General features: G+C 43.4%; 2 protein-coding genes across 2 annotated transcripts; both read right to left on the bottom strand.

Moving 5' to 3' along the window:
* Window positions 1-3454: 3454 nt before the first annotated feature.
* On the bottom strand, window positions 3455-18447 carry acads (acyl-CoA dehydrogenase short chain). Its single transcript, XM_029649875.2, has 10 exons — window positions 18340-18447; window positions 15095-15255; window positions 7630-7779; window positions 7447-7558; window positions 6788-6939; window positions 6466-6636; window positions 6231-6368; window positions 5366-5461; window positions 5228-5284; window positions 3455-5086 (listed from the first exon to the last, which is right to left on the bottom strand). Exons 1-10 carry the CDS (start codon window positions 18365-18367, stop codon window positions 4934-4936), a joined length of 1218 nt encoding a protein of 405 aa, XP_029505735.1. The 5' UTR covers window positions 18368-18447; the 3' UTR covers window positions 3455-4933.
* Window positions 18448-19959: 1512 nt separating this feature from the next.
* On the bottom strand, window positions 19960-23322 carry LOC115120874 (beta-crystallin B1-like). Its single transcript, XM_029649865.2, has 6 exons — window positions 23219-23322; window positions 22408-22549; window positions 21601-21719; window positions 21191-21323; window positions 20811-20953; window positions 19960-20357 (listed from the first exon to the last, which is right to left on the bottom strand). The coding sequence occupies exons 2-6, from the start codon at window positions 22528-22530 to the stop codon at window positions 20180-20182; spliced, it is 696 nt and encodes a 231-aa protein (XP_029505725.2). The 5' UTR covers window positions 22531-22549; window positions 23219-23322; the 3' UTR covers window positions 19960-20179.
* Window positions 23323-26964: the final 3642 nt, after the last annotated feature.

Genomic DNA, 26964 nt, shown 5'->3' with positions numbered 1-26964 from the left:
GCACTACCCCTGGAACAGCACGTCCATAGCCATGAAGTGCTTTGAAAGGCTGGTCATGGCTCACATAAACACCATTATCCCAGAAACCCTAGACCCACTCCAATTTGCATACCGCCCAAACAGATACACAGATGATGCAATCTCTATTGCACTCCACACTGCCCTTTCCCACCTGGACAAAAGGAACACCCATGGGAGAATGCTATTCATTGACTACAGCTCAGCGTTCAACACCATAGTACCCTCAAAGCTCATCACTAAGCTAAGGAACCTGGTACTAAACACCTCCCTCTGCAACTGGATCCTGGACTTCCTGACGGGCCTCCCCCAGGTGGTGAGGCTAGGTAGCAACACATCTGCCTCGCTGATCCTCAACACTGGAGCTCCCCAGGGGTGTGCAGTCCCCTCCTGTACTCCCTGTTCACCCACGACTGCATGGCCAGGCACGACTCCAACACCATCATTAAGTTTGCTGACGACACAACAATGGTAGGCCTGATCACCGACAACGACGAGACAGTCTATAGGGAGGAGGTCAGAGACCTGGCCGGGTGGTGCCAGAATAACAACCTATCCCTCAACGTAACCAAGACTAAGGAGATTATTGTGAACTACAGGAAAAGGAGCACCGAGCACGTCCCCATTCTCATTGACGGGGCTGTAGTGGATTAGGTTGAGAGCTTCAAATTCCTTGGTGTCCACATCACCAACAAACTAGAATGATCCAAACACACCAAGACAGTCGTGAAGAGGGCACGACAAAGCCTATTCCCCCTCAGGAAACTAAAAAGATTAGGCATGGGTCCTGAGATCCTCAAAAGATTGCATCACTGCCTGGTACGGCAATTGCTCAGCCTCCGACCGCAAGGCACTACAGAGGGTAGTGTGTACGGCCTAGTACATCACTGGGGCAAAGCTTCCTGCCATCCAGGACCTCTACACCAGGCAGGTGTCAGAGGAAGGCCCTGAAAATTGTCAAAGACCCCAGCCACAGACTGTTCTCTCTACTACCGCATGGCAAGTGGTACCGGAGTGCCAAGTCTAGGACAAAAAGGGTTCTCAACAGTTTTTACCCCCAAGCCATAAGACTCCTGAACAGGGAACCAAATGGTTACCTGGACTATTTGTATTATGTCCCCCCCCAACCCCTCTTCTACTCCCTGTTTATCTTATATGCATAGTCACTTTAACTATACATTCATGTACATACTACCTCAATTGGCATGACCAACCAGTGCTCCCGCACATTGGCTAACCAGGCTTTCTGCATTGTGTCCCGCCACCCACCACCCCCTCTTTTACGCTACTGCTACTCACTGTTCATCATATGCATAGTCATTTTAACCATACCCACGTGTACATACCACCTCAATAAGCTCGACTAACCGGTGTCTGTATATAGCCTTGCTACTGTTATTTTCAAATGTATTTTTGTTGTTTTATTTCTTTACTTACCTACACACACACACACTTTTCTTTCGCACTATTGGTTAGCGCCTGTAAGTAAGCATTTCACTATAAGGTCTACACCTGTTGTATTCCTCGCACGAGACAAATAAACTTTGATTTGATTTATATCGACAGGATCTGAAAGGCCGCTCAGCAAGGAAGAAGCCACTGCTCCAAAACCGCCATTAAAAAAAGCCAGACTACGGTTTGCAACTGCACATGGGGAAGAAGACCATACTTTTTGGAGAAATGTCCTCTGGCCTGATGAAAGAAAAATAGAACTGTTTGGCCATAATGACCATCGTTATGTTTGGAGGAAAAAGGGGGAGGCTTGCAAGCTGAAGAACACCATCCCAACCGTGAAGCGCAGGGGTGGCAGCATCATGTTGTGGGGGTGCTCTGCTGCAGGAGGGACTGGTGCACTTCACAAAATAGATGGCTTCATGAGGAGGGAAAATTGTGGATATATTGAAGCAACATCTCAAGACATCAGTCAGGAAGTTAAAGCTTGGTTGCAAATGAGTCTTCCAAATGGACAATGACCCCAAGCATACTTCCAAAGTTGTGGCAAAATGGCTTAAGGACAACAAAGTCAAGGTATTGGAGTGGCCATCACAAACCCTGACCTCAATCCCATAGAACATTTGTGGGCAGAACTGAAAAATCGTGTGTAAGCAAGGAGGCCTACAAACCTGACTCCATTACACCAGTACTTTCAGGAGGAATGGGCCAAAATTCACCCAACTTATTGTGGCAAGCTTGTGGAAGGCTACCTGAAACATTTGACCCAATTTAAACAATTTAAAGGCAATGCTACCAAATACTAATAGAGTGTATGTAAACTTCTGACCTACTGGGAATCTGATGAAAGAAATAAAAGTTTAAATAAATCATTCTACTATTATTCTGACATTTCACATTCTTAAAATAAGGTGGTGATCCTAACTGACCTAAGGCAGGGAATTTTTACTGGGATTAAATGTCAGGAATTGTGAAACTGAGTTTAAATGTATTTGGTTATGGTGTACGTAAACGTCCGACTTCAACTGCACATGTCTGGGTTGCAATACCCTGGCCCAGGCTACTACAACAATACCCCTCATAATGTGATGACCTGGTCCAAGGCCATCTACTCCACCCTGGAGATGTCCTCCTGGAGGAAAACACCTTGAACTCCTCCAATGCCTATCAGAGGCCATTACCAATGAGAGGAAAGAGAGAGGGTGTGGCTATAGGGAAGAGTAGTGAATGAGGGGGTTTGTTTATCTGGGTCGAGTTACCCCGGTGGTTGTTTGAAAAGGGTGAAAAGTGATAGCATTTGTTTTGGATCCATGCTGTCTCCTGGGTGTGAACCTTGTGCCCCACTCTGGCTGACGGCAAAGTCGGCTAAGAACAAAAGTGACGTAGATTAAGCACGTGAAGCGATAAGTAGGATTCCTTGTTCACATGAAGTTATTGCTTTTGATAAAAACGCTTTCTGCCTGTTGTATGTTTCTGGATGATGCACCTAGCTGCCTTTTTGACAACATGACCGAGCAGCGCAGATTGAGTCGAGAAGGGCGCTCCTCCCTCCCCGCTTTCACCCGATGATGTGACGTGCCATTCCTCGGTTCAACCTGGGCCAGCGTAATAGAACTCCCTCATTGCTACTAAACCTTACTTTAGATTAGAAGGTGTATGTCTTAGCGATGCTCCTTGAATGAATTTACTTCTGAGTCACTGGACCAATTGACTAAGTTCTGATTCTAATAGTTTTCCTGATGGGTCCCAAATCAAATTAAGTTGTACTCTGGATGATGATTTTGAAACATGATTTAAAAACTTAAAATTAAGAACTTGGCATATTAAAAGCAATTGATGAGAAAAAAATGTGATTTTTCTATGAGTAGGCTTAACCTAGGTCTGTGAAACCAGCCCTTTGGGCAAGATTAATACTGAAATGTTGCCATGTCACTAAACAGCCACAGAGCATAACTATTTAACATTAAAAGATTCAAGGGAATAATCATGTGATCTTGTGTTTTTAATTCCATTATGTACCATAAAATTACAATAAAACATGTACAACAGCAGTTTGAGGCACAAGCTTGATGGGCTTTGTAGCGAATCCTCATAAAAAAATTAATTTGCTACACAACCCATCATTTAGACTTCTGAAACCCAAGAGCTCCTGTATAGCTGCGTCATTCAGTTTCATCTGAACAGATCACACAACTGATATTAAACATTCAATGCAACAGTCCTAATAACTAACAGCCATAGAGACAAACATGTTAAACCACTTCCCAGTTGTTGCAGTTCCATAACAGTCTCAAAATATCATGTCAATGTACAGCCTAGAGAGCAGCATCAGAACAGGCACAGCAGGAAGGTTCTGAGGTGTGTGTCCGTGTTTAAAAACTCAAATGCATTTCTCCCCGCTGCTTGAAGTAATCATTGATTCTTTTCCAACATGGTGATAACTAACTACTAGTCTCACCCACCAGCCTAGCCTGAGGATGAGACCACAGCAGTAGAATCCTTGTTTAAAACTACCCAATTTGGTGAATGAATATTTCCAAGGAAGAGAACAGGGAGGAATGAAAGTTACAAGTGTTCAAAGGGCCATTGATTTCCTTCATTGCAGGTGAAGGCAAGACAGTCCAGACACTGCACTGCCCTCGTGTGGCTTGAATTAGCACTGCACCTCACATAGACAACAGGGTCACTCACGCTCAGGAGGACGCAACCACATACTGGACATTGTAGATAGAAATGGCATGAACGGAACTGAAATGATTCCTCACTAAGCATGTCTAAGAGACATGTCAGTTCTACACAATACATTTCTATCTGATCACCACCCAGGACAGCACCTTTCTTTTTGTCTGATTTGGACAGAGCTAGTCATCTTCACCCTGGTTATCCACAATGAGGACATGAGTCCACTAACTTCTATTATGTTACCAGATAACATCAGTTTAAGGCAGATAATAATGTTTTAAGGCAGAAAGGAAGATGCATATCTTCATGTTGATATCAAAAGTAACAAATTGCTTGGATTGTTTAGTAATTGTTGCAGTAATATGAGTCAGAGGTGGGGTGCAAGTTGTCCTGAACCCTGGCCTGATGGTGTCCCATTGGAGTGGTAGGTAGGTGTCACTCCCCATTGGCCCAGGGAAAGATGTTCTCTCCATAACAGTTGAGGTTAGAATTTGGGCGTTGGGCAATCTGGTCCAAGATCTGTGGTTAAGGGCAACTTCTACCCAGAGCTGTGTGAGCCTGTCTCCATGCCTGGCATTCCTTCCAGTTCAGTAGCTGACCGGCGCTGATGAGACTATGCAACACTACACTGCAGTCCTGAGTGTAGTAGCTGTTATGAGCCAATCTGAAATGGCACCCTATTCCCTATATAGTACACCACTTTTGGCCATTGGACTCTATCCAGAAGTAGTGCACTATGTAGGGAATATACGGCCACCATTTGGGTCTAAATCACAAGTCTCTATGACGCGTACTCCTTCAGCAGCTGGCTGGCTATCACCAGTCTCTGGATCTCACTGGTGCCTTCATAGATCTCAGTGATTCGCGCGTCACGGTAGTGCCTCTCCGCTGGCATGTCTGTCACGTAACCCATTCCCCCAAGAACCTGGATTGACTTTTAGTTCCACAGAGAAAAAGGGGTAAATATTTTTAAGGGTTTAGCATCTGAGAAATGTCAATGAATTCCATATTGATTATTGATTGATTCAGTCACTAGTTGTAGAAATAAGGACATGACAGGTTCTCTGATGCGTACCTGGTGGCCGCAGAAGGTAGCAGCCTCAGACGCTGCTAGTTTGGCCATCGCTGCTTCCTGTGGGGACAGGAAGGACGAAGTACAATGTTATGTAATATGACAGAGAGGATGGTGTGTGTGGTGTGGTGGGATGTGTACCTTGGTGAAGGGTTTCTTGGCATCTTTTAGCATTGCAGCCTTCCAGGTGAGGAGACGAGCACTTTCAACAGCTACAGCCATGTCTGCCAGCTTGAACTGAAGCATAGAGATACACACCCTTCAAGTGGAACTGACAGTATTTTAGCATATACACCCCCAGGAAGAACATGACACTGGACGGTGCGTTTCCAGGCAGTAGCAACAGAGACTTTAGATCATGAGAACACATTCGCCAAAAGCCACCTGAATGGATTTCTGCTAATATGTAAATACCACAGGAGTCCTCTTACATTAGTGAACTTTACAGTCCTTGATCAAACAACCATGAAAAGGTAGGCTCTCTCCTTCAGTTATGCACATCAACAAGATCAACTAATGCTAGCCAGAGCAAGATGTTATGACTGACTTGTGATCATTGAACTTGCTAGTTTGATTGTATTGACATTCCCTGCCTTCGTTACATAAATGTGTTTTTTCCCAACATATTGAGTCATTGAAACTGAAACAGTGCATCCCGAACGGAGGCAGCAAACAATGTTCCAGGCCAGCTGGGATTTACAATCTGATAGCAATATTTTTTGGACTACCAAGAACTATTGGTGAATTATATTAATCATGCATTGACCTACATCCAACTATTCTACCAACAGTGCCTTAGTGTACGTCATGGAATGTTGAGTCAAATAGAAACGATTTTGAAACGTCTTATAAAGTTGGTTTTGTAGCATAAACTGAGAATTAGATTTTTTTGACTGATATGATTGTCTGTTTCATATCTGAAAAGTAGTACAAACGTGGTCAGTTCCACTTTAATATAAGACACCTTAACATTTAAACAAACTTTTACATACACATACACACACACCTGTACAGCCTGCAGCTTGCCAATGGGCGCGCCGAAAGCGGTGCGTTTGTGAGCGTAGTCCGCAGCACAGTCCAGAGCAGCCTGAGCAATACCCAGGGCCTGGGAAGCTATACCTATACGCCCACTGTCCAGGGTTTGCTGTGGGAGGGGGTCAGTACACACAGACAAGCACATCATCACTCACATCGACTATGCACACACACAACCAACACCCCACCCCCACCTATAAACCGACCATGGCTATCTTAAAGCCAGATCCTCGTGGCCCCAGCATGTTGCCCAGGGGTATCCTACAGTCCTCCAGGATGAGGTTGGCCGTGGAGGTTGCTCTGATGCCCAGCTTGTCCTCCTTCTTCCCCAGGGACAGGCCAGGATGGGGCATGGGCACCAGGAATGCACTGATACCCTATGGGGGGGGACAACACACTGAAACGCATGTATAAGTTACATTTATTATAATATCAAAATATTGAGAAACAGAGAGAGTGAGCGAGTGAGAGAAGAAGAAGGAATATAGGGGGTTTCACTGACTCGACTCCAACAACGGTGTATCTAACCTTGTGTTTGAGTGACTTGTCAGTGGTAGCGAATATAACAGTAGCCGAAGCATCCCAGCTGTTGGTAATCCAGGCTTTAGTCCCGTTCAACACCCACTCCTCTCCCTCCTGTCTGGCTAACGTAGACGCTGCCCCTGCATCACTACCATTACCTACACAGATGGGGGAGAGAAAGAGAGAGAATCAACACCCACTCCTCTCCCTCCTGTCTGGCTAACGTAGACGCTGCCCCTGCATCACTACCATTACCTACACAGATGGGGGAGAGAAAGAGAGAGAATCAACACCCACTCCTCTCCCTCCTGTCTGGCTAACGTAGACGCTGCCCCTGCATCACTACCATTACCTACACAGATGGGGGAGAGAAAGAGAGAGAATCAACACCCACTCCTCTCCCTCCTGTCTGGCTAACGTAGACGCTGCCCCTGCATCACTACCATTACCTACACAGATGGGGAGAGAAAGAGAGAGAATCAACACCCACTCCTCTCCCTCCTGTCTGGCTAACGTAGACGCTGCCCCTGCATCACTACCATTACCTACACAGATGGGGGAGAGAAAGAGAGAGAATCAACACCCACTCATCTTCCCTAGTTGGAGTGTAGTAGTAAATGGAGGGCCCTGGGACACAGTGTGTGTTGTGTGCGTCTGTGGTGTACCTGGTTCACTCAGAGCGAAGCAGCCAACTTTCTCTCCAGTCGTGAAGGGAGTGATCCACTGTTCCTTCTGCTTCTGTGTTCCAAACTTCAATATTGGCCCTATGTACAAAGACTACACACACATACCCTTTAGTATCAGTGTTAGATACAGCGACAACATAAAACACACACACCCTTACGTACATTGTTGACCGAGACCACACATCCAGTACTGCCGCAGCCCCTACTGATCTCCTCCACGGCCAGAGAGTAGGCCAGGTAGTCCATTCCTGCTCCTCCCAGCGCCTCAGGAACCTCGATAGCCATCACCCCCATAGCACCCAGCTCTCGCACCTGTAGAAACACACACATGGATGCATTAGAGAAACATGCAGCTTCTCATCTGTCATTACTGCCCTAGAAGACTAAATAAGCCTTTGCTTACCAGAATGTAGAAAGTAAATATAAATACATAATATATCCTTTGTCAAGATAAACCATCCACCTGACAGGTATATCAAGAAGCCGATTAAACAGCATGATCATTACACAGTTGCACCTTGTGCTGGAAACAATAAAAGGCCACTCTAAAATGTGTTGTTTTGTCACGCAACACAATGCCACAGATATCTCATATTTTGAGGGAACGTGCAATTGACATGCTTAGTGCAGGAATGTCCACCAGAGCTGTTTCCAGAGAATTTGTCAATTTCTCTACCATAAGCTGCCTCAGAAAGGGGTGCTCAGGAGTATTTCTGTCTAATCAAGCTTATTCTGATTGGCCGGGCATGGCTCCCAAGTGGGTGGGCCTATGCCCTCCCAGGCCCACCTATGTCTGCGCCCCTGCCGAGTCATGTGAATAGGGCCTAATTAATTTATTTCAATTGACTGATTTCCTTATTTAACTAGGCAAGTCAGTTAAGAACAAATTCTTATTTACAATGACGGCCTACCAAAAGGCTTCTTGCGGGGACGGTGGCTGCGATTAAAAATATAAATAAATAAAATAGGACAAAACACACATCACAACAAGAGAGACAACACTACATAAAGAGAGACTTAAGACAACATAGCAAGGCAGCAACACAGCATGGTACAAACATTATTGGGCACAGGCAACAGCACAAAGGGCAAGGTCGAGACAACAATACATCACACAAAGCATGATTGAGTCTTTGAATGAAGAGATGGAGATAAAACTGTCCAGTTCGAGTGTTTGTTGCAGCTCGTTCCAGTCGCTAGCTGCAGCGAACTGAAAAGAGGAGCGACCCAGTGTGTGTCTTGGGGACCTTGAACAGAATGTGACTGGCAGAACGGGTGTTGTATGTGGAGGATGAGGGCTGCAGTAGATATCTCAGATAGGGGGGAGTGAGGCCTAAGAGGGTTTTATAAATAAGCATCAATCAGTGGGTCTTGCGACGGGTATACAGAGATGACCAGTTTACAGAGGAGTATAGAGTGCAGTGATGTGTCCTATAAGGAGCATTGGTGGCAAATCTGATGGCAGAATGGTAAAGAACATCTAGCCACTCTAGAGCACCCTTACCTGCCGGGCTATGAATTATGTCTCAGTAATCTAGCATGGGTAGGATGGTCATCTGAATCAGGGTTAGTTTGGCAGCTGGGGTGAAAGAGGAGCGATTACGATAGAAGAAACCAAGTCTAGATTTAACTTTAGCCTGCAGCTTTGATATGTGCTGAGAGAAGAACAGTGCACCATCTAGCCATACTCCCAAGTACTTGAATGAGGTTACTACCTCAGGATTTAGAGCTTAAGGTAGTCATCACACCTGTGGGAAGAGGGGCATTCTTCTTACCAAACCACAACCTTTGTTTTGGAGGTGTTCAGAAAAAGGTTAAGGGCAGAGAAAGCTTGTTGGATACTAAGAAAGCTTTGCTATAGAGCATTCAACACAAAATCCAGGGAGGGGGCAGCTGAGTATAAGACTATCATCTGCATATACAGTGGGGCAAAAAAGTATTTAGTCAGCCACCAATTGTGCAAGTTCTCCCACTTAAAAATATGAGAGACCTGTAATTTTCATCATAGGTACACTTCAACTATGACAGACAAAATGAGAAGAAAAAAATCCAGAAAATCACATTGTAGGATTTTTAATGAATTTATTTGCAAATTATGGTGGAAAATAAGTATTTGGTCACCTACAAACAAGCAAGATTTCTGTCTCTCACAGACCTGTAACTTCTTCTTTAAGAGGCTCCTCTGTCCTCCACTCGTTACCTGTATTAATTGCACCTGTTTGAACTTGTTATCAGTATAAAAGACACCTGTCCACAACCTCAAACAGTCACACTCCAAACTCCACTATGGCCAAGACCAAAGAGCTGTCAAAGGACACCAGAAACCAAATTGTAGACCTGCACCAGGCTGGGAAGACTAAATCTGCAATAGGTAAGCAGCTTGGTTTGAAGAAATCAATTATTAGGAAATGGAAGACTTACAAGACCACTGATAATCTCCCTCGATCTGGGGCTCCACGCAAGATCTCACCCCGTGGGGTCAAAATGATCACAAGAACGGTGAGCAAAAATCCCAGAACCACACGGGGGGACCTAGTGAATGACCTGCAGAGAGCTGGGACCAAAGTAACAAAGCCTACCATCAGTAACACACTACGCCGCCAGGGACTCAAATCCTGCAGTGCCAGACGTGTCCCCCTGCTTAAGCCAGTACATGTCCAGGACCGTCTGAAGTTTGCTAGAGAGCATTTGGATGATCCAGAAGAAGATTGGGAGAATGTCATATGGTCAGATGAAACCAAAATAGAACTTTTTGGTAAAAACTCAACTCGTCGTGTTTGGAGGACAAAGAATGCAGAGTTGCATCCAAAGAACACCATACCTACTGTGAAGCATGGGGGTGGAAACATCATGCTTTGGGGCTGTTTTTCTGCAAAGGGACCAGGACAACTGATCCGTGTAAAGGAAAGAATGAATGGGGCCATGTATCGTGAGATTTTGAGTGAAAACCTCCTTCCATCAGCAAGGGCATTGAAGATGAAACGTGGCTGGGTCTTTCAGCATGACAATGATCCCAAACACACCGCCCGGACAACGAAGGAGTGGCTTCGTAAGAAGCATTTCAAGGTCCTGGAGTGGCCTAGCCAGTCTCCAGATCTCAACCCCATAGAAAATCTTTGAAGGGAGCTGAAAGTCCGTGTTGCCGAGCAACAGCCCCAATACATCACTGCTCCAGAGGAGATCTGCATGGAGGAATGGGCCAAAATACCAGCAAGTGTGTGAAAATCTTGTAAAGACTTACAGAAAACGTTTTACCTCTGTCATTGCTAACAAAGGGTATAAAAACAAAGTAGAGTTAAACTTTTGTTATTGACCAAATACTTATTTTCCACCATAATTTGCAAATAAATTCATTAAAAATCCTACAATGTGATTTTCTGGATTTTTTTTCTCATTTTGTCGGTCATAGTTGAAGTGTACCTACGATGAAAATTACAGGTCTCTCATATTTTTAAGTGGGAGAACTTGCACAATTGGTGGCTGACTAAATACTTTTTTGCCCCACTGTAAATGGATGAGAGCCTCCTACTGCCTGAGCTATGTTGTTGATGTAAATTGAAAAGAGCGTGGGGCCTAGGACCGAGCCTTGGGGTATTCCCTTGGTGACAGGCAGTGGCTGAGACAGCAGATTTTCTGACTTCATACACTGCACTATTTGAGAGAGGTAGTTAGCAAACTAGGCCAAAGACCCCTCAGAGACACTAATACTCCTTAGCCGGCCTACAAGAATGGAATGGTCTTCTGTATCAAACGTTTTGGCCAAGTCAATGACCAGACAGCCTATAGGGAGGTGGTCAGAGTCCTGGCCGTGTGGTGTCAACCTATCCCTCAACGTAACCAAGACTAAGGAGATGATTGTGGACTACAGGAAAAGGAGGACCGAGCACGCCCCCAATCTCATCAACAGAGCTGTAGTGGAGCAGGTTGAGAGCTTCAAGTTCCTCGGTGTCCACATCAACAAAACTAGAATGGTCCAAACAAACGAAGACAGTCGTGAAGAGGGCACGACAAAGCCTATTCCCCCTCAGGAATCTAAAAAGATTTGGCATGAGTCCCGAGATCCTCAACAGGTTCTTTAGCTGCAACATTGAGAGCATCCTGCCTGACTGGTTGCATCACTGACTGGTACGGCAATTGCTCGGCCTCTGACCGGTTATTTCACTGAGTAGCCATTACAAACACAGGCTGTAAAACAGTGTATTTCATATACCTTTGACTATTGGATGTTCTTATTGGCACTATAGTATTGCCAATGTAACAGTATAGCTTCCGTCCCTCTCCTCACTCCTACCTGGGCTCGAACCAGAAACACAGACAGCAGCCACCCTCGAAGCAGCGTTACCCATCACTCCACAAAAGCCGCGGCCCTTGCAGAGCAAGGGGAACAACCACTCCAAGTCTCAGAGCGAGTGACGTTTGAAACGCACCCCGCTAACTAGCTAGCCATTTCACATCGGTTACACCAGCCTAATCTCAGGAGTTGATAGGCTTGAAGTCATAAACAGCGCAATGCTTGAAGCACAACGAAGAGCTGCTGGCAAAACGAACGAAAGTGCTGTTTGAATGAATGCTTATGAGCCTGCTGGTGCCTACCACCGCTCAGACTGCTCTATCAAATCATAGACTTAGTTATACGAGCCTACGAGCCTTAGGTAATTAATATGGTCGAATCCGGAAACTATCATCTCGAAAACAAGACGTTTATTCTTTCAGTGAAATACGGAACCGTTCCGTATTTTATCTAACGGGTGGCATCCATAAGACAGACTTGGTGAAGACAACTGCACACTGAAGGTGATCCTTGGTAAAGTTTACCAATCCCCCACCTTTGGAAGATCTGTCATGCCAAAAAATGACATTGGTTTTACCAGTTTTAAGGAAATTAAAAGCTGTGAAAACAACCCAACATGTTTCTGATAAGATTTCAGTTTGGCTTGGATGCATGCATACTATGTGGTTTAAATACTATCAGTTTTTAGAATTCTGATAAAAATATAGCATCTTTACAGACGCTCCCTAACCACACATTCATTATATTAAAAAGGCCTGATTCCCATGTAAAATAGCCTTTTGAGTGACTAAAATATCACCCATATTTAGAAAAATACTTTGTTCCATGGCTAACTACCAGGAAGTTTGAAAAGACAGGCTGAGTGGGCGGGAAGCTTATATCTATAAGCTTGCCTTGACTGACAGATGTTTGAAAGGCCTATGTCAAGAAACTTGGATGAAATGAGCAATGTGGCAACAAAATCATCTCAAGCAAATTTGGTGATACACAAAGCAACTCGAACAACATTGAAATTGCATCAATTGCGTTCCTTTTTCTTTTATACATCTCCCATTTGGCATGTCACTTATGATACAGTTCACAGGAGCACTGACGGATGTGTTGACATGACAACTGTGTCAGAGTTTTGAACGACCCTTCCCCCCTTTGTTCAATGCTGGCTGAAGACCTAGCTAGCCAGTAACTAGCTAAAACCAGACACAGATGAAAGAAGACACGTGTCTCTGCCATAGATAAATAGTGTAAACTTTTAATTATATTTGCTGACACCCTACAGTCAAATGTTGGCATCTGTAGAGTAGCTACCTAGCTATATAAACCACTCGTCAAATACACCTTCTCCAGTGTTGGTTACAAGGCGGTACTACTTATTTAAATTAGGTAAGAGAATATGATCTTACCATAGGTGTATTAAAATGAGTTAGGGTGATGCCACCCTATCCCCTTAATAATCCGCCTCAGTAACTTCAATCACGATCAATGTAAAAGCAACTGTCATTTTTCATACTTTGGTCAGCATATTTTTATCTGGTTTCATCCAAATATCACCCAAACATTATTGGGATCCTGAAATAAATCATTCATATTTCTCCACTCCTGTTCAAAATGTAGATTTGGTGTATCAGTAATGCAATGAAGTGTTTCATTCTGCAGGAGTTAATAAACAACAAAAATATAAATGCAACAATTAAGATTTTACTGAGTTACAGTATATAAGGAAATCAGTCAATCGGAATAAATTCATTAGGCCCTAATCTATGGATTTCGAATGACTGGGAAATGGTCACAGATACCTTAAAAAAACGTAGGGGAGTGAATCAGTCAGTATCTGGTGTGATCACCATTTGCCTCATGCAGCACGACACATCTCCTTCGCATCTAGTTGATCAGCCTGTTGATTGTGGTCTGTGTAATGTTGACCCTCTCCTCTTCAATGGATGTTTGAAGTTGCTGGATATTGGCAGGAACTGGAACATGCTTTCGTACATGTTGATCCAGAGCATCCCAAACATGCTCAATGGGTGACATGTCTGGTGAGTATGCAATTGTGTTTGTTGCCCGTAGTTTATGCCTGCCTGCCCATACCATAACCCCACCATGGGGCACTCTGTTCACAACGTTAACATCAGCAAACCGCTTGCACACAAACGATGTCTGCCATCTGTCCGGTACAGTTGAAACCAGCTGTCAATCGTGAAGAGCACACTTCTCCAGCGTCCCAGTGGCCATCGAAGGTGAGCATTTGCCCACTGAAGTCTGTTACGATGCCAAACTGCAGTCAGGTCAAGACCCTGGATATGAGTATTTGGCGAATGGCATGTATTTGGTGCTCGTACAGTCAGGCTCTGAAGCTTAGGCTTACGCACTAATGACATACGAATAATGAAAACCTTCAATTTAGCCTATAGATATGAACTGCACAAGAATTATGCATTTGTAATGCATTTTTTCCCCTTTTTCAACCTGCCTGCCACCCACACAATATTTCATGACCCTAAACCCACCATTTCGGCGGATATAACCAAGAGTAGCGATGGGCTTTTGACGTTTGACTGAGTACTAGCATAACAATTCCTCATTGAACACTGCATGGTGATGAATTGTGGCGATGACATCTATTTGGTGAGTAGGCGTAATGATTCTGATGAAAATACGCTCCGTTTTAATCAAACAAATATTTGTACATATTTTCAGTGTGGAACCTGTCTATGTTTATGGAGGTTATAGCCTGGGCTAATTGGCACTAGCAGTTCGCAAGGTAGCCAAAGCAGAAAATAGACGGGATGCAATTATTCCAAAACTGCAGCCTGTTGTTGGAACACATATTTACCTACTTCAAATCAACCAGTCCATTGTGAATTTGTGATAAAACTGTCTTCATTTGGCAAGGAGTGTAGATTGTGTATCCCTTCAGAGCCATTTATGCCCACTGTTTGTATAGGCATTTCTGTAGGCCTAACAGGAGAATGTGTGCAAATTCAGCAGGTGTGTGTAGAGGGAGTGGTCGGAACGCAAATGAGTGAAAGAGATATGGAGGGGAAAGGGAATTTAGGGAGAAGAACTGTGTTGCCTTGGATTCTTTTTTGTTGTGCCCCGCAAATGCAAATGTACAAGTGGAACACTAAGGAAAGCAAATGAACATTTCCTTCAAGACAATGGGGGGGCAATCCACAAAGCACATTCCACCAAATAGTTTCAGTATTTTATTGGATTATTTTTATCCCCTCTGGTCAAAGATCGAGTTTTGACATCCAATCGAGGACTCAATTACTCATACCTAAAACCCCCGGGACTGTAGGTTATGAGTCTACCCAAGCATCACTAGTGTGTGTGTACCTGTTGCGCTGGGAAGAGGTGTTCCTTATCAAGTTTGCCAGCTATAGGACCCAGCTCTCTGTCTGCGTAGTCTCTACAGGTTTGTCTCATCATCTGGTGCATCTCTGGTAGCTCAGCTAGAGAGGACAGAGACCTACAGCCACTGACACACAGGCCCAGGGCTGGAAAGGGGGAGAAAGACAGAGAGAGAGAGAGAGAGAGAGAGAGAGAGAGAGAGAGAGAGGCTTTAGTATTGTAAGAGCTGCTCATGTCTAGCATGAATTCACAACATCATAACTCGACTGTTAGACAGTGTTACATGAATACAACTGCCCAGGTCGACCCTGAGTGACAACCAATCATTGTAAATAGACCCAACACACACGCACCAGGGCCGTCACCAGAGTTTCATACCATTCAGGGATCAGTCCCGAAGACCAGGGGCTAAGGGGTTTGCAGGTCAGAGAAAAATGTTTGCCTTTTCTAAAATAATTGTAACGCTAGATCATTTTACATGACTGAAGACAATACAATAATATTTTATATACCACACAAATGACCTAAATGACAAGGTACTGACATTGACAGAGATCAATAAAATGAATGACCCAAATCATAAATGACACCAATAGCATTAGGCCAATGAAAAAAGTCCCACAGTTAACAGTGCATGTCAGAGGAAAAACCAAGCCATGAAGTCGAAATAATTGTCCATAGAGCTCAGAGACAGGATTGAGTCGAGGCACAGATCTGGGGTAGGGTACCAAAAAATGTCTACAGGCATTGAAGGTATCCAAGAACACAGTGGCTTCCATCATTCTTAAATGGAAGAAGTTTGGAACCACCAAGACTCTTCCTAGAGCTGTCCACCCGGCCAAACTGAGCAATCAGGGGATTAGGGCCTGGGAGGTGGATCAGGGTAAGGGAGGTGGCCAAGAACCCGATGGTCCCTGACGGAGCTCCAGAATTCCTCTGTGGAGATGGGAGAAACTTCCAGAAGGACAACCATCTCTGCAGCATTCCGCCAATCAGGACTTTATGGTAGAGTGGCCAGATGGAAGCCACTCCTCAGTAAAAGGCACGACAGCCCACTTGGAGTTTGCCGAAAGGCACCAAAAGGACTCTCAGACCATGAGAAACAAGATTCTCTGTTCTGATGAAACCAAGACTGGACTCTTTGGCCTGAATGCTAAGCGTCATGTCCGGAGGAAACCTGGCACCATCCCTACGGTGAAGCATGGTGGTGGCAGCATCATGCTGTGGGGATGTTTTTCAGCCACATGGACTGGGAGAAAAGCAGCCAACAAGTGCTCAGCATGTGGGAACTGCTTTGACACTGTTGGAAAAGCATTCCAGGTGAAGCTGGTTGAGAGAATGTCAAGAGAGCGCAAAGCTGTCATCAAGACAAAGGGTGGCTTTTTGAAGAATGTCAAATATATTTTGATTTGTTTAGCACTTTTTTGGTTAGATTCCATATGTGTTATTTCATAGTTTTGATGTCTTCACTATTATTCTACAATGTAGAAAATGGTAAAAATAAAGAAAAACCCTTGAATGAGTAGTTGTTCAAAATTTACACCAATAAAAATAAAACGCAACATTCAACAATGTCTAAGAGTTACAGTTCATATAAAAGGAAATCAGTCAATTAAAATAAATTCATTAGGCCCTAACCTATGGATTTTAGATGACTGGGAATACAGATATGCATCTGTTGGTCACAGATACCTTTAAAAAAAGGTAGGGGTGTCACCACCATTTGTCTTATGCAGCGCGACACATCTCCTTTGCATATAGTTGAATAGTCTGTTGATTGTGGCCTGTGGAATGTTGTTCCACTCCTCTTCAATGGCTGTGCGAAGTTGCTGGATATTGTCGGGAACTGGAACACACTGTCATAAACATCGATCCAGAGCATCCCAAACATGCTGAACAGGTATCATATCTGGTGAGTATGCAGGCCATGGAAGAACTGGGACATTTTCAGATTCCAGGAATTGTGTACAGATCCTTCTGACATGGAGCTGCGCATTATCATGCTTAAACATGAGGTGATGGCAGCGGATGAATGGTACGACAATGGGCCTCAGGATCTCATCACGTTCTCTCTGTGCATTAATATTTCTGTCGATAAAATGCTAATGTGTTTGTTGTCCATAGCTCATGCCTGCCCATACCATAAGTCCACCATGGGGCACCTTGTTCACAACATTGACATCAGCTCACCCACACAACACCATAAACATGGTCTGTGGTTGTGAAGTGGTTGGATGTCAGCTTATGGTAGAGAAATTAACATTCAGTTCTCTGGCAACAGCTTTGGTGAACATTCCTGCAGTCAGCATGGCAATTGCACACTTCCTCAACACTTGAGACATCTGTGGCATTGGGTTGTGTGACAAAACTACACATTTTAGAGTGGCCTTTTATTGTCCCCAGAACAAGGTGCATCTGTGTAATGATCGTGCTGTTAATTCAGTTTCTTGATATGCCACACCAGTCAGGTTGATGGATTATCTTGGCAAAGGATAAATGCTCACTAACAAGTATGTAAACACATTTGTACACAACATATAAGAGAAATAAGATTTTGTTCATATGGAAAATGTGTGGGATATTTTATTTCAAGTCAACATGGGACCAACACTTTACATGTTGAGTTTATTTTCTTGTTCAGTGTAGGTGAAAGGTCACCTCTGTCCTCTCGCTTTTAACCTTTATCCCAGTGCGAGCGCTTGCCCGAGAAAACACTTGGGTGGACAACGAACCCGATACATTGAAATGCGAATAGATGAATTACAATCTGTGTATTACATAGCTAACCACCCAACAAAAGTCAGTGCAAACAATGGTTACTTAACGTTAAATGGTTGCAGTACTTACTTAACCCCATTCAAGTTCAAATGCCTCGAAAGCTATTACTAGCTCAACTAAAGCCAGACTAATTTACTGCCATTGCAAATGCAGCATTCTAGTAATGCATAAAAGCTGTGAATCGTTTTTGGGGGTGGTTAGCTAGCTAAGAAGCCAACTAAACGCTCGATATGCAACTAGCTGTCGTTACTTAGCATTGGTCTTTAGCTAGCTAGCTCATTACCATATACTAGCATAAGCTACTAGCCGAGTAATGTAGCTAGCACCCCGGCACATGACTGTCAGTCTATTCATTGTCGAAGGATCAACAAACAAAATAAGTACAATATCCCTTTGTATTCGAGAGACAAATTAGCATTTTTCAATAGTTTGTGTATTGATTGTATACTGACCTTTTCCAGCTTTGAAGAGTGCTGCCATGTTGTCTACGCTTGACTTGCTGCTTGAAACCAGACAGCTGGAGTCGCTATCAACCCACGTGACATAGTTCGAGTGACGTCTGTACTTTTTGTTATGGTTATGTAGCCTGCATTTCTTTAAAAAATATATATTTTTATTGCAGAGTAACCAGTATACAACCAGACAATGATAACATTTGCTAGGGGGTACAACAAATGACAGATTATACAAAGACCTTAAAAGATACACACATATTGATTGCTGTCACAGCTTTCGCATTAGAAGAATGTAGAATGGTCTTAATGTTCTGCTCGAATTCCTTATAGAAAACACGGAAGAGTGTTTTTTTATTAGTGAATTTACATTTATGAATATTACACTTTTTCCATTAGCACAATTAGATTTATGAGGTAAAATTGTTTTTCTTTATATTTATTATGGTTAAGGTAACCGAGTAGCACCTTCTCCCATAACAAACAAAAGCCATCAAGAATATTAACAATTATAAAACTGTGAATATCTTTCCATAATTTCTTTACATGTAGATAATGCAAAACTGTTTCTGGATGCTCAACACAAAATGTACAGTTTATGCTAATGTATTTTTTGAGTTTCTTCAGGTAATGATTTGCAGGGTAATACTTAAGGATCATTCTGAAAGAGACCTCTGACCTTGTTAACAAGCAGGTTTTTGTGTGGTAATAACCAGAACTTTTTCCAACAGATATTATTGACAAATGTATTCCAGTAAGTTGTGACATAAGGAATAGATACAATATCCCTTTGAAATAAAGAACGTATAGATCTGTTGTTCTGAGGGAGGGAGGAGAAACATATTTTCCTATTGGAGAGTCAACTGGATTAAGTTAGGGTAGGTCAAGAAGGTGAGGTAGCCTACATTTCTTATCAGAATGATTTAGCTACATGTTTACATCAGTATAGCGGCAGCTTTTTGTTGCAGAACTGGTTGATGTTAAAACAACCGGATGCTCTGTTGTAACCTAAAATTAGCTCATTTCATAATTTTCCTATTTTAATGATGATTTATCATGTCTACATCTTTTTCTTTGGTCATTTTATGGGACCATTGGCCAAAACTCAAAGGTGAACATTTTAATTCCTTCATATTTGTCAAATTTTGTGTTTTGTCATAAACTGACCATAACTCCTACGTCATAGCTCTAGATAGGAAACACATTTCAAGGTCCCATTGAATAACATTATACAAGCTTTATCTACATGCATCCTCATGGTTAGGTAATAATAATTTAAACTGTTCAATCTATAGCTTAGAGACAGGGGGACTGTGCTGTCTGTCAGTGGTGAGAGGGGCTGTGTTCAACCTTTAACCCCTCGCTAATCAGATGGTCCTTTCTCAGTCTAACAGGACAGATGGAGAGGTGAGGGACAGAAGGAAGAGAGAGAGAGATGGACACAGTGAAGGAGGGAGAGACCGAGAAAGACAAAACATTGGGAGAAAGCAGTCAGACAGACATAAGGGAAGAGAGAGAAATAAACAGTGAATAACAAACAGAGAAAGACAGTGAAGCACAAAATGCTGTGGTAAAAATGTTCCCACAGGCTCTGAATAAAAGTAGTCCAGGCAAAAGGAGTTCAAGTTTTTCAAAACATGTTTATTATTTGGCATCATAAAAAGTCATTTAGGTTGTTCCAGTCGGTACGATGCTGTCATTCTATCCCTTTAGGATGGAGGGATGAGGGTGGGTGAAGGGAAGGAAAGGAGGGATAGGGTTGGAGAAATAAAAAGCCTGTTGAGCGGGTTGAGTGAGGGAGGGCTGGCTGCAGTTACAGCGTCCGTCCACCAGAGTTCACTCACTTGGTGGCGGAAGTGAGGTTGAAGCAACCACGCTGATGGAACTGCATGTCCCTGACGCGACGCATGGACTGGATCTGGGGCTGGAAGGCACAGAACTCGTTGTAGTGTCTGTAGTCACCACACTCAAACAGGTACTGGTAGCCTCTGTATCCGGGGTACTGGTATCCCACCCACCTGGAGAGAGGAGGAGATAGAGAGGATCAGTTTAGTTTAGTTACCGTATATTTAGATTTATAGTATTTCTAGGCTGTTTTTAGATTAAAATGAAGTCATATAATGGAGTTCTACAGTCATAAATGTACCTTTGATATTTTATGACACACAAACATGACACAGTCCTCCCCATGACTGACTGAATACTTCCCTTGTTGTAGGCACAAGGCAAGGGACCTGCAGCTCTGCCTTAGGCTCTGGGCCATATGTCACTATACTGCTGCTAATGTATTACTACTCTATTTCTAGCTTCTCCTGCAGATATGAGCTTTATCACTGATATAGCTGATGATTTGTCAGTTTATTTAATCAGGTTCTCAGCAGCAGAGTAGCCCTACTGCTGTGATTCATATAAATATAGATGTGGTGTGCGTGTATAAGCATGAGTGCATGTGTGTGTGTGTATGTACTCACACTCCGCCAGGCACCCTCACGCTGCCCACCCTGTCAGTGAAGCCGTGCGCCCAGAGGGTGGGAACGTCATCCTCCTGGATCTCCATCTTATTGCCCTTGAAGTCAGAGAGCTCAAACAGAGAGATCTTGTGCTCCATGCTGTCCTGATGAGGGAAGGAGGGAGAGAGGGAAGGAAGGGGAGGAAGGAGAGAGAATGTCAGGGTACAGTGTTGGAGGTTAATTCCACTAGCTACTGTATTAGCTAGCCCTGGTCACCAGATGTTTTTGCTTTTGCAAACTCCTTTGTCATTGTCATGTTGGGAATGTGTGTGTGAAAATGTGAGAGTGTGTTTGGCATGAGTCTATGTGTGTATGCGAACGTGTGTGTGTGTGTTCCTCACCATGCGGATGGGTCTGAGGGACATGAGGCAGTCGCTACGGTAAGAGTTGCTCCAGGTATCCCAGCGAGGGTACTCTCCCTTCTCCAGGATGAACATCTCCCCACGGAAGTTAGTCTGCTCAAAGGCAACAAAGCTGGAGAGGGGGGGCCATCAGGGACAGGGGGGCACAAGGGGGAGATGGGGGAGAGAGGGATTAGAAGACGGGATGAAATGAGTGTGAAGAACTGTGAAAGAGTACAGGATCAGTGTTTGATCTCAGATATTAAAGTGTTCCTGTGTTTTGGACTAGAATATAGTGGAGCTTACTGATTGTGTAATCATACCCTATAGGTGTGTGTGTGTGTGATCTTTCCCTGTAGGTGTATGTGTGTGTGTGTGATCTTTCCCTGTAGGTGTATGTGTCCACTTACGGGCCGCACTCAACGATGATACTGCGCACTCTCTCCATGCCGCGGTCACACACGTTCATGCACTCATTCTGGATCTCCATCATTCTGCCCTGGAAGTTCTCCTGGTCGAACAGCATGATCTGCAGGGGTCCGAGTTTAGAGGTCAAGGGTGAGACACTGTCCTTATTCCAGAAATATTGTATTCTATATTTGCCATTTTACCATAGAATTAGAATGAATATGGCGCCTTTTACTACTGCAGGTATACAGTAACTACTGTAGGACTCAGAGCCCTTTACAGTTGGGGCTGGTAACTACAGTAACTCAATCTATCAATCAGTTAGAAAGCTCCATTATCACTCTGACTACCTGGACAGGAGCTTCCTTCCACTAAACCCAAAGACCCCTGTACTGCTGTGAAGGCCGTAAGATGTCTGGGGTCATCTTAAGACCCACTGACTGAGTAGCAATGTTTCCAATCACAACAGACCTCCTGTATAATGCTCTATCCATAGTCAATTAACCCTGCTCAAATAAAGGCTAAAGGCAAATGGCTAACTTTAGACTGCTTGCTGCTCCCACACAAAGTATGGACATTACTCTTTTTTCTGCTCCCACACAACGGATGGACATTACTCTTTTTTCTGCTCCCACACAATGGGTGGACATTACTCTTTTTTCTGCTCCCACACAATGGGTGGACATTACTCTTTTTTCTGCTCCCACACAATGGGTGGACATTACTCTTTTTTTCTGCAGTTACAATTTGAATCCAGCTCCTGTGCCAAGTGGGCTGTGTCTATATATAATGGAGATGTGGTGACTCACTTTGAAGTTTCCCATGCCAGGGTCTCCGGTCTTGGTGGCCTTGCTGGTGGCAGCGGGGGCAGGGGCTCCCTTGTCCTTAGCATCAGTGCCCTGACTGGAGGCGGACTTGGCGGTCTGAGACATGGTGAGGGATCAGGAGATTCTGACAGAGAGCCGGAGGGAGATGGAAAGTACGGAGGGAGAAGGGATAGAGGGAGGGACAATGGAGGGAGGGGATGGAGAGATGAGTGTGGGAAGAGAGGGGGCAAGGAGAGGATGGAGGGATTGGAGAGAGGGGACAGGGAGAGGAGAGGTATGTCAGAGGAAAGAGAGGGTGGAGCAACCAGAGACAGTAAAAGGGAGTATTGACGGAAAGAGGGCAAGTGAGGAGGATAGAGATGCAAGTAAAGAGAGGGAAAGAGAATGGAGGGGGAGGTAGAGAGATAGATTGAGAGAAAGAGGGACAAGGAGAAATACATGTAAAAACAGTCAAAACACAATCAGGTAAAGGTGTGGTATCTATGTTCTTACTACAGAATGAATGTGTGTTGATTGTGTGTTACTATTTTATTTTTGTAAATAACTGAGGCAGGACACAGAGGCCACCCACTTCCATAGGATGGATCAGAATCACCAATAAGAAAGTAACCATCCAATGTAGCAATCCAGCCTGGGGTCTGAGTGCCTCATGTAGGCCCTGAGGCCTGGGCCTCTGTTAGGGGCTCTGCCCCGCTCGAGGGTGACACACCCAGGTATTGTAGGCTGAGAGGAGTGGGCCCTTGTGTACTGTTTGCCGCTGTGGATTGTGTGTGTGGGTGGGATGTGTCCTTACCTGTGTGTACAGCTTGTAGTGCCGTGTGGGGTAGGCTGGCTCGTGCTGGCCCCCTCAGTGCAGAGCCCTAGCTTTTATACCCTGGCAAGGGCCGAAAGCCGGGGCTCGCAGGACAATAAAAACACAAGCGTCATCAGAGTTGATCTGGACCAAAGCACCCCAGGTCATCGCATCACCCAGAACCCCCCCTCCCCCGTGCTGCCTGTAAGCACTTTACTGTCAATGGAAAGCCCTGACAATGGCACTTTCCCCTCTGTTAGTGCGCTGGGCCTGTAAACTATAGCAGCATATAGAGAACAGGAATGCATAGACCTGAAGGGCGCAAGGAGTTAATCCTCTAACACAAACACACGCAGCTGCATGCACACACACATGCACACACTCATGTACAGACACACACAGACACATACACACAGACACACACACAGTGTTTCTCTCTTATCTTTCTCTTACTCTAACAGGAAAAACTTTACATGGTATAGCCATGACTGATTTACTCCGTTCCTTCTTCTATGTAGTTCCAAGCACAATGTGTGAAAAGTAGTTTATGAATAAAGTTAAGATCACTATTCATATTATTTTATTATAATAATTTATTATAATTATTATCGGAGAAAGGATATGGATATGTAACCAGGTGATAACGTCTCACAGCACTGTCTGTCTGTCTCCCACACATGTTTTACATGGATATAATGCTAATATACAGGCAGTATCACACAGCATTTTAAAACACAGAAAAGGATGCTAAAGGAAGATAGAGGAGAAATAGTAGAGCCTGTATGACACTGACAAAGCCTTAATCCTTGTCTTTTCTCCTCTCTACTACTCTCTTCTTTCTCCTCTTTCCTTACCCCCCATCTCCCCGTCTCTCTCTACCCCCTCACCACAGGTCTTTATGGAAAGTGTTCATGTTGTACACACATTGTCCAATCAAGTACAGGTCCCTCCATTGTATAGGTCAATGTTAATGGTCATGAAGTTATGGTTTTAAGAATAAAGATGACTTTTTCAATGTTGTGGATATCGTGATCCTTGAAAGATTGATTGATTGTTTGTTTGTTTGATTGGTTAATTAACTAATTAACTAAAATTTAGATAGATACAGTTCCTTCAGAAAGTATTCACACCCCTTGAATTTTTCCACATTTTTGTTGTGCTATAAAGTGGGATTAAAATTAATTTAATTGTCCGTTTTTTGTCAACAATCGACTCAAAATACTCTTTAATGTCAAAGTGGAAGACAAATTCTAACATTTATAAAAAATAATATAGGAAAAAATAAAACATTAATATATCTTCATTACAAATAGTTGAAGTCGGAAATTTACATACACTTACTTTGGAGTCATTAAAACTCGATTTCAACCACTCCACAGATTTCTTGTTAACAAACTATAGTTTTGGCTAGTCGGTTATGACATCTACTTTGTGCATGACACAGTAATTTTTCCAACAATTGTTTACAGACAGATTATTTCACTTCTAATTCACTGTATCACAATTCCAGAAGTTAATGTAAACTAAGTTGACTGTGCCGTTAAACAGCTTGGGAAATTCCAGAAAATGATGTCATGGCAGCATCATGTTGTGGGGAGGCTTTGCTGCAGGAGGGACTGCACTTCACAAAATAGATGGCTTCATGAGGATGGAAAATAATGTGGATATATTGAAGCAACATCTCAAGACATCAGTCAGGAAGTTAAAGCTTGGTCGCAAATGGGTCTTCCAAATAGACAACGACCCCAAGCATACTTCCAAAGTTGTGGCAAAATGGCGTAAGGACAAAAAAGTCAAGGTATTGGAGTGGCCATTACAAGATGTCTGCCGGCAGGCACAATGGCTTCGGAAAGTATTCCTTCTTATTGGCAGGGACTAGGGAGTTCTTTAGGAATTTTTTTTACAGAATAGAAAAGCACAGGAAAATCCTAGAGGAAAATCTGTTTACGGTTGCTTTCCAACGGACAAATTCACCTTTCAGCAAGACAATAACCCAAAACACAAGGCCAAATACAGTACCAGTCAAAAGTTTGGACACACCTACTCATTCAAGTGTTTTCTTTATTTTTGTTATTTTCTACATTATAGAAAGTAGTGAAGACATCAAAGCTATGAAATAATACAAATGGAATCATGTAGTAACCAAAAAAGTGTTAAACAAATCCAAATAGATTTTATATTTGAGATTCTTCAAAGTAGCCACCATTTGCCTTGATGACAGCTTTGCACACTTTTGGCATTCTCTCAACCAGCTTTAGCTGGAATGCTTTTCCAACTGTCTTGAAGGAGTTCCCACATATGCTGAGCACTTGTTGCCTGCTTTTCCTTCACTCTGCTGTCCAACTCATTCCAAACCATCTCAATTGGGTTGAGGTCGGGTGATGTGGAGGCAAGGTCATCTGATGCGGCACTCCATCACTCTCCTTCTTCGTCAAATAACCCTTACAAAGCCTGGAGGTGTGTTTGGTCATTGTCCTGTTAAAAAACAAATGGAATGGCGTATAGCTGCAGAATGCTGTGGTAGCCATGCTGGTTAAGTCTGCCTTGAATTCTAAATAAATCACAGACAGTGTCACCAGCAAAGCACCCCAACACCATCACACCTCCTCCTCCATGCTTCTCGGTGGGAACCACACATGCCGAGATCATCCGTTCACCTACTCTGCGTCCCACAAAGACACAGCGGTTGGAACCATAAATCTCAAATTTGGACTCATCAGACCAAAGGACAGATTTCCACCGGTCTAATGTCCATTGCTTGTGTTTCTTGGCCCAAGCAAGTCTCTTATTATTATTGATGTCCTTTAGTAGTCGTTTCTTTGCAACAATTCGACCATGAAGGCCTGATTCACTCAGTCTCCTCTGAACAGTTAATGATGAGATGTGTCTGTTGAACTCTGTGAAGCATTTATTTGGGCTTCAATTGCTGAGGCTGGTAACTCTAATTAATTTATCCTCTGCCGCAGAGGTAACTCTGGGTCTTCCTTTCCTGTGGCGGTCCTCATGAGAGCCAGTTTCATCACAGCACATGATGGTTTTTGCAACTGCACTTGAAGAAACGTTCAAAGTTCTTGACATTTCTGGAGTGACTGACCTTCACGTCTTAAAGTAATGATGGACTGTCATTTCTCTTTGCTTATTTGAGCTGTTCTTGCCATAATATGGACTTGGTCTTTTACCAAATAGGGTTATCTTCTGTATGCCACCCCTACCTTGTCACAACACAAATGATTGGTTCAAACACATTAAGAAGGGAAGAAATTCCACAAAAAAACGTTTAACAAGGCACACTTGTTAATTGAAATGCATTCCAGGTAATTGCCTCATGAAGCTGGTTGAGAGAATGCCACAAGTGTTCAAAGCTGTCATCAAGGCAAAGGGTGTCTACTTTGAAAAATCGCATATTTGAAATATATTTTCACTTTCTTAGTTACTACATGAATCCATATGTGTTATTTCATAGTTTTGATGTCTTCACTATTATTCTACAATGTACAAATAAAGAAAAACCCTTGAATGAGTAAGTGTGTCCAAACGTTTGACTGGTACTGCATATACTGGAGTTGCTTACCAAGACAACATTGAATGTTCCTGAGTGGGCTAATTACAATTTTGACTTAAATCGGCATGAAAATCCATGGCAATAATTCAAAATGTCTATCTAGCAATGATCAACAACCAATCCTAAAAATAATAATGTGGAAATATTCTACAATCCAGGTGTGCAAAGCTCTTAGAGACTTACC

Source organism: Oncorhynchus nerka, linkage group LG4 (assembly GCF_034236695.1).
Source record: "Oncorhynchus nerka isolate Pitt River linkage group LG4, Oner_Uvic_2.0, whole genome shotgun sequence".
NCBI lineage: Eukaryota > Metazoa > Chordata > Actinopteri > Salmoniformes > Salmonidae > Oncorhynchus > Oncorhynchus nerka.
The sequence above is the reverse complement of the archived record's forward strand: the minus strand, read 5'-3'. Positions and strand labels throughout refer to the sequence as shown.